The sequence below is a fragment of the Pocillopora damicornis genome, chromosome 11, assembly GCF_964200805.1.
Source record: "Pocillopora damicornis chromosome 11, jaPocDami1.2, whole genome shotgun sequence".
NCBI lineage: Eukaryota > Metazoa > Cnidaria > Anthozoa > Scleractinia > Pocilloporidae > Pocillopora > Pocillopora damicornis.
In genome coordinates, this window is record NC_142680.1 from 5,520,173 (window position 1) to 5,530,144 (window position 9,972).

A 9,972-nucleotide genomic window follows, 5' to 3' on the forward strand; every position below is an offset into this window, starting at 1 on the left:
AAAGAGTGGTAAGGTGTTAGTTAGATACCCTAATGCTGAGAGATAATTCGTTCCATGCGCAACAAACCCGAGTAAAAAAAAGAATTCTTTAAAGTTTCTGTACGACTAAAAGGGACATCAATTGTTAAATAATCAATATTTCTTAGAGGCTTGTCACAAGAGCGAAACATACATAGACAAAAATATCCAATTCTTGTATATTCTTATAACGATATTGTAAAGATATATACAGCATTGTCACGCACACGGATCATGTTTGGCTAGGAGCTCACGGGGGTACCCATAGGACGAGGAATCTATTTAGGTACCCAAGAGAGGAGGACTCAAGTTCCAAGGTCTAAGGTCCATCGTAACGTGCTGGACATAAAAAAAAAACAGGTTTGTTCGGGTACGTATTACAAGCTTTCCATGCACTTTAGAAATAAATTCATCTAATTTCAAAGATCAACAAGGATTTTGAGTCCAATTTTCAGAGCTTAAACGATGACTGACAATTTGTGAAAGAAAAAACGAGTAATACCAATGAAATCTTTCTTATACCACTAATGGTTTTGTGTGGAAATTAACCTTTATGCTCAAAGCTATTCCTAGCTCTGAATCCTCTTTGTCTGAGAGGAATGAGACTACACCCCTTCTGAAGAGCAACAATCTTCACGTGCTCTGTACCTGAGGGGCTAATGGAGACTATTTAACCCTGGATCGGAACTGGAATTAGTCGCCAAAAAATATTTCATTCCACTGTAGAACTTTGTACAGATTTAGACCTGCCTTAAGTCGCACCCCTCTATCAGTCTCTTCGTAATAGTCCTACAGAACAGAGCTGTACGCCTGGAGCTAACATGGGCTTCAAATTTTCTCTCATCAGTGGTCTCTTCCAAACTCTACTTCTGGTGTCGTTCTCCGTTCTGGTGAGATATGGCGACGACGCTACTCCGTCTATTAAACACAGCACCTTTAACTTTACTTCTGAAGGGTCTAAGGAGAATGATGTTCGTACATATTATCCATGTAAGTGCCATTTTCACTTATCTTTCTCTTGACATGAAGATAAAACAATTTCTTGACTTGAAACATCACGAATCAGTAAGTAGAACGTAGACGATCCAATGTAAACATAGCTTTCATGACGAAAACATTTTCGTTGTTTTCTTTTTGTTGTTGTTGTTAATTTGATTTAGGAGTGCAGCTGAATCTAGACAATTTTATTTACGCTTCATTTTAGAAAAACACGTTTTGAAGTGTTATTTCTGAGGTTCAATTTCCTCATCGGGGTACTCAGAGTTTTTCTCTACCCAACATTCGTGACAAGACAAAATAAACATCTTTCTCAACGTTTTGAAGTTGGTTTCAAAAAGTTTAGACCTAGAACGATTTCAATTCTTGATTAAAAAGCACTCAAAAGTACAAGCGACATCTCTTGTTAATCAGTTCAAAAGTTTATCTCTGGGAATCGCGCCAAAAGATTATATTTACATGCAATGAGGTGTGGAGACGTTTCATTTCGTTGTCACGAGTATCCTAAAATCACTTAAGTCGTGACACGTAAACAACTTGACTTGTTTTATTCTATCAACAGAATAAAACAAGTCATCAGGTTTGGTGAAATTGCTTAATATCGGTACGAAATCGTCGAAGAACAAAGAAACAGAAGAGAACGCAAAAAGGGAGCTATTTTGAAAAAATTTAGAGCATCAAAGTGGTTGCGTTTGGGTAAGCACTATATGAATGAAAAAAGACGACGTGACTTTTTCCAAATAAGGCAGGAACCCTCAGAGCGTGTGGCACAGGTCATATTGTAAACTTCGTCACGTCACGTGAGGATCAGCGATAACCTAGAAATGAACTTCACCATTGTTTCATCAGAGAAGACTTCTGCCTTGCCAATGGATATTAGTAGGAAGGAAACGATGGAATCTAAAAAAATTTTATCTCGTTCCATCTAACTTTCCTTGGTCATGAGATTTTCACAGGAACACGATTTACGTAACAGCCCGGTCACGTTCATCTCATGACATGTTCAATAAATTAAATCATTTAGTAAAGCTCATTTTGGGAAAACCCCCAAAACAAATAAACACATCGAGAAATTTTTTACTTTTTCACTCCCAAGATATCATTAGAAATTCCCCTTGCTGTCTGCGATACAACTCTTATGGTGGTAGTTCGGAGAATTCGGTACTGGATCAACCAATAATTCCCCTGGTATTTTTCTAAATTCTCATCACTTGTCTGCAATGTATTGTAATAATATCGTCAGGAGAAATTCTGTCTTGGTCACTCATGGGAGTTAAAAATAACCTAAACCATTGGGCGTCACACTTGTTTCAAAGCTTTGAACTTTTCATAGCCTTCATACGCAAAACAACAATGTGATGTCGCTAAAATTTGGATTATCCGAGAGCAGAAACCCCGACGTAAAGGGTTTTCGCTTTCCTATTTGGACGTTGCTTTAATATTTAATACTGAATGGGAGTTCTGGCATTGTTAGGGTCGGTAAACAATCGAGTTACTCGTGAAATGCTTGTGAGAAATGCAATCTTATTCTTCAATCAACATGTTCTTCGTTTGAACTTTGGTCTTACACTCCCCATTCATCAACTATGATTGACTAAGAAACGAGCTCTTCATGCGATCAACTAATCAGATGCAAAATATAAACCTCTTTAATCTACCGTGTTTTTCCGCGCTGAAACAGTTTGCTTTTTTTCGACATGAGTTCTCAGTTGCTCATCATGACTATTTCTCTCTCTGATTTGTCGCTCTAATTAAGTGTAGTTTTACGATAATTATTCAAAAAGCGCTCCAAAACGATTGCTCACTCGTGTTTTACCGCGCTTTCGCTAGGTTACATGTCTTTACTCTTAGTTCACTTGTGATGTTTACCTGTCATCTGATTGGCTGATGTAAATACTTTGAATTTGGATTTGCGGCACTTACTGAAAACGCACTCTGCGGGGTATTTAGTTTATACTCTTGGGTGGTCGGTTATTCACATAAAAAGTCGTCATATACAACATTCATTTGACCCGGTTGGACTGAAAAAAAAAAACAATAAAAACGATAATGATAGTAATACTATTAATGATGATATTTATAAAAAATCGCTCCTTATATTCTTCAGTTGCCGAGGGAGGGTAGGGTGATTGATGTAGTTAAAGTACGTTTAGGGACCATTCATGATATATCGCTGGGGGGTGGGGGAGCGGGCAATGGGGTGTATTTTTTTTTGGGGGGGGGGGTACCTGGCTTTCAGAGGGAAAGGACGGGAATCAGTCGTCGCCAACAGGGTAATAATGTAAGCAGAGCTTTCATAACGAAAACATTTTTCTCGCTTTTCTTTTTTTTTATTGATGTTAATTTGATTTGGGAGTGGAGCTGAAGCCAGACAATTTTTTTTACGCTTGATTTTAGAATAACACGATTTGAAGTGTTATTTTCCGAGGTTCGATTCTTCATTCCGAGGTTCGATTCCTCATTCCGAGGTTCGATTCCTCATTCCGAGGTTCGATTAATGGGGGAATATAGAAAATAGACTACCTTTTAAGTATCAGTAAGGGGGGCGGGGGGGTGGGGGGGTGGGAAGAGAAGATGATATAAATATTACAGAGCCCTATGGGAGGATCAGGAAAGTTTTATCATGACATAATCAAAATCCTCTAACTCCGTTCCCCCCCCCCCCCCCGTGCCCCATCCTCCGGCTATAAATAATGACCAATCTCACATGAATTAGCTGAAATCTCTAGACATACAATCTTGACCCCTGTAAGAAGCCAATTAAATGGAATCCTGTTCAGAAATGTAACTTAACTTCTGTTTTCTTTAACAGTATTTCAAGATGTCCATGTTATGATCTACATCGGGTTTGGTTTTCTGATGACCTTCCTGAAGAAGTATGGATATGGTTCTGTGGGATACAATTTCTTTATTGCTGCCCTCGTCGCTCAGTGGAGTACAATTATAAATGGTTTCTTTAACCAGATCTGTTTGGACGGGAACGATAACATCAAAGTTAGCATGCAAACGTAAGTTAAGACATCTTCGTCTTTCACGCTTTCAAACTATTGGTAAAACTAGCTTTTAAGAGAAAATATTAAGCAATATGTCAGGTCTGATATCGTGAGAGGGAGTAAGAATTAACTCCTTACACCTCGACATCAGCATGCATATTCTCCATACCGTGCTCTATACATTTTCTGAGGCGCTGACAAGGAGAATTTGTTTAACAATCAAGAGCTTCTTAAACTGGTGAACATTTCCTTTATGCTTGGTTCAGTGGTGATATTGTAAGGCTAGTCACGCTTTAGATGAAGCTTTGTGAAGGAACAACATTCTCTGCTTCAGTGCTTCCTGTATTTAGACTCTAATTTAGACTCGAAGGAAGTGTATTTAACTCGACTCATGCCTCCTCTTTCTCTTATTCCACGTAGTTTAATCGGCGCAGAGTTTGCTGCCGCTGCAGTTCTCATCACTTTCGGAGCGGTTCTAGGAAAAGTGAGCCGCTTGCAACTGCTGGTCATCGGTATCATGGAAGTTGTGTTCTACGGAGTCAATAATTTGATTGCTGTCAAATATCTGAAGTACGCAGACGCAGGGGGGTCCATAGTCATTCACACCTTTGGCGCGTATTTCGGCTTGGCTTTGTCACGAGTGTTATACAATGAGGATTCGTTGGACAGTCCAAAAGAAGCGTCCGATTATCAATCAGATATTTTTGCCATGATTGGTAAGATTTTGAGGTTGTCTAGTGTTTTCATCCGCACTTTCACTAGCGTATTAGTGTAATTACGTGCCTCGATACTAGTCAGTGTCAAAAGATCCCCAACATTACATGATTCCCGAGTCACGAGATTGCGTGAAAGATTGCTTGATGCATGAATATCTAGTTGGTCTTATAGAAGTCACGCAATGTTTCAAGAAACGAATTGCGCGACCACGCACGTCAGATACATAGTTACAAATCTGACATGCTGTGTATGATCAGTATTCTTCGCAGCCGTGCTGTGTGATGAAACGAAACGTTTGAGAGAAGCGCTGCGTCACGTCACAAAGATCAGCTGTGAAGGAGACTTATGATATTTGGTGGAGAAAACGAAAGCTGTTTCAAAAATATCGATAGTATCAATAAGAGTAACATCAGGACTTCAAATCACTGTTATTGTTATTATGAGAGACATAACTGCCATTCGATACATTTCAGTTTGTGCCACAACCCCCACTTTGGTTCTGAAACTTAGGTATTCTATATCACTACATCATACATTCTGATGCATTTTAAAATCATTTTCAGGTACTGTATTCCTGTGGTTGTTCTGGCCCAGTTTCAACGCTGCTCTGCTGCCTCCGGATTACGTTGCTCAGCAACGTTCTATTATCAACACATATTTCTCCCTGACCGCTGCTTGCGTCACCACATTCGTTTTGTCGCCCATGTTTCAGAGAAGTGGAGGAAAATGGAGGCTTAGCATGGTGAAGAAACTATTGTGATTTTTATGCAAACTGAGAAAAATTTGTCTTCCTCTTGATTCTTCTTTTGACTGTAGATGATTGCAAAATATTTCAGTGAGATAAACGGGGACTTAAGAAAGACGCAAATCAAGCGCTAGTACTTCGATATGGTGATGTCGATGAATATTTCAAGAGAATGCGCCATCACTGTTTTAAGTTATTCCTGATTACCGTGATTTTGGCGTGAAAGGCCAGTTGAATTGAAATTAAAAACCCTTAAAACCAAAATCAAAGTAGTCGCGGTGGCCGTTCAGAGGAACAGAGAACAGTTTTAACAGCCAATGGAAGATAAAAAACCAACCAAACTGCCTAAAGCGTGGGAAACGTTGGCAACCGGTATCTAATTGGCTGAGAGAGTGGTACGAGTTTTCTGGACCAACCACAGAGCGAAGTAAAGCAAAACCAAAACAACCCAAGGGGAAATAGAAATAAAACCAACTAAACTGCCTAAAGCGCGGGAAAACGCTGGCGACCAGACCAAGTCGTGATTGGTCCTAGTTTGCATCTGATTGGCTGAGAGAGTAGTATGAGTTTCCAGGACCAATCACACAGCAAAGTAGAGCAAAACCAAAACAACCCCAGATTAGTTTCGACACTCAATTGAAAATTGTTCATTGCTATCACCGAATCTAATCACAGCTTTCTCTACGTTTAAGGTTCATGTTCAAAACGCAACACTTGCTGGTGGCGTTGCTGTGGGAACAGTGTCCAACATGGCAATCAATCCTTTTGGAGCTCTTCTGATTGGTTCTTGTGCCGGAGCATTGAGCACTGTGGGATACGTATACATTAGTGTGAGCAAAAACAGGTTGTTTTGTGTTGTATCTTGATTATCTCTGAGCGTTTTTGGAAGGTCAAAACATAACCGCGCAAATCACGAAAACTGAATTACAAAGAAAATCGCGCAAATCAGAAATTACAAAGAAAACAATGTGCTCGTGCTAACCGACGTTTCTATTTTTGTTTCTGCTGCTAGTGACGTTATGTATTTGGCTTTATTCCATACTAACTCGAATTTCCCCTAGATGAAATTTCAAAATCTCGAAGATTAAAATCAGATTTCATTTTCATGCTGATTGTGGAGGAAAATCTTTCAGAGAATTCTGGAGATTTTCCGATACCGACGCGCAATGTTAAATTAATCCATTAACCCTTAGGAGTAACTGAGACCTGATTTCCCCTTTCAGTATCACGGCTGAATCAAACATTTAGGTCATGAAATGAAAGAAATGATCGCCAACTAAGAAATCCCTGCAATTTTTTAAAACAGTCTCCAAGTCGGTGCCACAGTAAACGTACGGCTAGCAGTAAGGAGAATATGCATATTGATATGAGTGCTAATAAATAAACTGCAGGTTATATTCTTCTGAGTGCTAAGGGCAAAACATAGTTATTTTCTAATGTCTTTATTCAATCTCTAGCCATTGTTGACGAGTTTTACTAAAATCCATGACACTTGCGGTGTGAACAACTTGCATGGAATGCCGGGAATCTTTGGTGGCATTGCGGGCGCTATCGTCTCGGCTAGTGCTGATTTTCAGACATACGGATACGATGGGTACGTTATCTTAGAATTTTGAACATCTCAACGTTAAGTATAATGAACCATAGAGCCTTGAGTTTGTTGCGCATGACCTAAAGGGTGCTCCTGCTCGTTATCGGTCGTGCGCGATAGAGAAAGGCTTCGTGGTTGACATTAATTACATTAAGGTGATCCATAGACGTCCACTACGCATCCTGACAGGAACTAATTTTTCCTGAATAGAAAGCGTGCGTACCTTAAAAAAGAAAGAAAAAGTGTTTTTTTTTTTCATTCTACCAGAACTCGTCAGGGAGGAAATTTATTTTTTTTCTCCGCGTAATTAAAGGGGCATAATAAAAATGTCATTTCTTCGCGTTTCTTGACCAGTTTCCAATGCATAATAAGAAGTCACCGTCGTGATAGTCATTGAATTGTCTGGCTTCTAATTTCTCCCAATAGTGTCTCTCTTGAATCAAATGTAAAGGTCATGAGAATGAAGACTATGATCACCAATTTAAGAGGTTCATAAAATGATCGCCACATTCTCCTTGCCAGGATCATAAGGAATGTAAAGAGAACAGTATGCGGAATATGACTGCAAATGTTGATGTAGAAAGGGTCAAAACAACCAACCGAGAAAATGCGACTTTTGTTATAGAACTGATTCAGCAGCAAACGATCCGTGCTAGCTGCCAACAACTGACTCGTATTTTTCCAATTTTAAGTCTATTTAGTGTGTGGAGTGCGCGTGCGCCAAAGATGAACACCACTGAATACTGGGAGATGAGGAATATAGGTGTAAAGTTTAACGCGGGAGATCAACGCACAGCCTCTGTTCAGGCTGGTTACCAGATCGCTGGTCTCGTGGCCACAATTGGTGTTGCTATCATCGGCGGAATTGTAACTGGTAATAAAACTATTATACCGTAACAAGGAATTATTATTGAATGTAGTTTTAGCTATGTTACACAAAGGAAATGAAACACCCGCGTTTTTTTATACTCCATCTCTCTGAAACCTCATGATTTCAATATACATCTTCAGGCGACTTCGTAGTTTCCCAAGGAAAATATAAAATAAACAGTAGGGGGCTTATTAGAATGCATAGACCTATTTGTGATAAGAATTTTGACTTATTCCCATATCTTAGAAAGCTGCCGACAGTGAAAAAAAAACTTTATATCTTATGGATAATGATTTTTAAACAACAACAAAAAATGAACTGTGGGACAAGATTAAGCAGAATATCGCTATTCGTCAGCGGCGAGATACTGACAATTAATGACATTTTACGCTGACCTGGTTCAATAACAGTGTTATCAATCGATAAAGGAGTGCACGTTTCGTGATTAGTTTCGTTTCATATCTCTCTAGGTATGATTGTGAATGGGTCGTTCTGCGACACACCAACTCAGGAACAAATGTATGATGACGGTGATTACTGGGAGGTAAGATGATCGATGAATGCTGTAAATGGGATAGAAGTGGGACATCGGAAGGAGGCTAGACCCAGACCCTTTTCGAAAATCCATGTGCACGAGCTGCAGGTGCAGTTCTTGAGAGTTCTTTGCGCATGTAGTAAATTCGTATCTCGATAGGACGATCCCCTATTCCCTTACGGTGGGAAGCGAGGGTTACACTTTCCCTTACGCCACTGAGGGCAGGAAATAAAGTTTTCTATTCCCGCTCGCAATGAATTAGGGGAACGACATCTCTGGTAACCAGTGAGTACTTAAATAAGGTTTAATATGGCTGTGTTTTCTAATTTTTCGTTTGTCGCTAGATCCCAGATGGCGAAGCGGAAGCAGTATCTAAAGTTTAACAAGCAAGAAGGGATTTTGGGCCAGTTTTCTCCCGTGGTTATTTTGGTGCAACCGCGATCCTCTTCACAAGATCTCGTGTTATCTGTTGATTCGCCATTTTTTTTTTAAGCTTTATCAAAAATGTAAAACTTTTCCAGATACCTTGACTTACTAGCCTAAGTGATTATCTTTAAGTCCTATAAAGTGCCTTGGCTTGATAGCGTTAAAACACGATAATGCGCCGCGTGAACGTTAGCGCATGAGCAGGCGTTTGACCGCTGTGTTGCCTTAATGAAAATTAAGGACGATCCCAAGTCCTCTTTTGACAATGGCTGATATGTATATATTTGAAAAGTGTTCTTTTAATGATGTAGCTGTTTTTATCTATAGTTGATCTGCACTGGATTTATCTGTCTGCGATGGCAGATTTATATTTCAGCCTGCAAAGTAGCGAGTGAATAGGTATAAGCAGGAATCAGTTATTTAGTTTACGGAAGTATGCATTTCAAGCCATCTTTAAAGATTCTAATCAAATTTGATAAAAATGTGATTACAAGGACGTTTAAGATGCATGAAAGAGTAAAAAAAATCATTTTTAGTTTTTCGTAAACAAAAAATTATCATAAAACGCATAACTTTTGAGATAAACTGAAATTATGATAGGCTTCATCACTTATTTTCCAAAAGCCTGTATAGTTTTTTATTAGTCTTTAAATCAGAGGTGATAAAACTGATTTTGCTCAAATTTCGTTACCTTCGTATATTCGTCCAATACGCATTCAAGGGAAACTATAGAATCTCTCTCAGCCGTAGTTCGGTCTCGTCACGTAATAACCCCCCTCCCTGTTGGTTTCATAACACACGCTCTCTCTCTCTCTCTCTCTCTCTCTCTCTCTCTCTCTCTCTCTCTCTCTCTCTCTCTCTCTCTCCGTGTTGCGTAGAGCAAACAACGACCGCAAACAACGACCGCGGAGGTCAAAAAAGTTTCTCTTTACACATAATTTGCCCACTGTCAATCTTTAAGCCAGCCACAGATGATCCTTAACTAGGCGGGATCAGAAAGATAAAGCGATCCACGTCGATCCATACAAGTTTGTTTACAAAGGACATAGATGGGACTTTCCAACGACGAATGACATGTAT

At 39.4% G+C, this 9,972-nt stretch overlaps 1 protein-coding gene across 1 annotated transcript; it reads left to right on the forward strand.

Annotated features, from left to right (window-relative positions):
• The first annotated feature begins 449 nt into the window (after positions 1-449).
• On the forward strand, positions 450-9,574 carry LOC113681206 (ammonium transporter Rh type B-B). The gene is made up of 9 exons (XM_027198283.2): positions 450-1,008; positions 3,827-4,022; positions 4,428-4,723; positions 5,288-5,466; positions 6,162-6,299; positions 6,927-7,063; positions 7,753-7,934; positions 8,402-8,475; positions 8,811-9,574. Exons 1-9 carry the CDS (start codon positions 840-842, stop codon positions 8,847-8,849), a joined length of 1,410 nt encoding a protein of 469 aa, XP_027054084.2. The 5' UTR covers positions 450-839; the 3' UTR covers positions 8,850-9,574.
• Positions 9,575-9,972: the final 398 nt, after the last annotated feature.

Excerpts from the sequence above, each read along its gene's own strand:
- LOC113681206 (XM_027198283.2), top strand. The coding sequence starts at position 840 with ATGGGCTTCAAATTTTCTCTCATCAGTGGTCTCTTCCAAACTCTACTT. Across the intron at positions 4,023-4,427 it reads ATCAAAGTTAGCATGCAAAC|TTTAATCGGCGCAGAGTTTG; the intron begins GTAAGTTAAGAC and ends TATTCCACGTAG. Across the intron at positions 4,724-5,287 it reads AGATATTTTTGCCATGATTG|GTACTGTATTCCTGTGGTTG; the intron begins GTAAGATTTTGA and ends AATCATTTTCAG.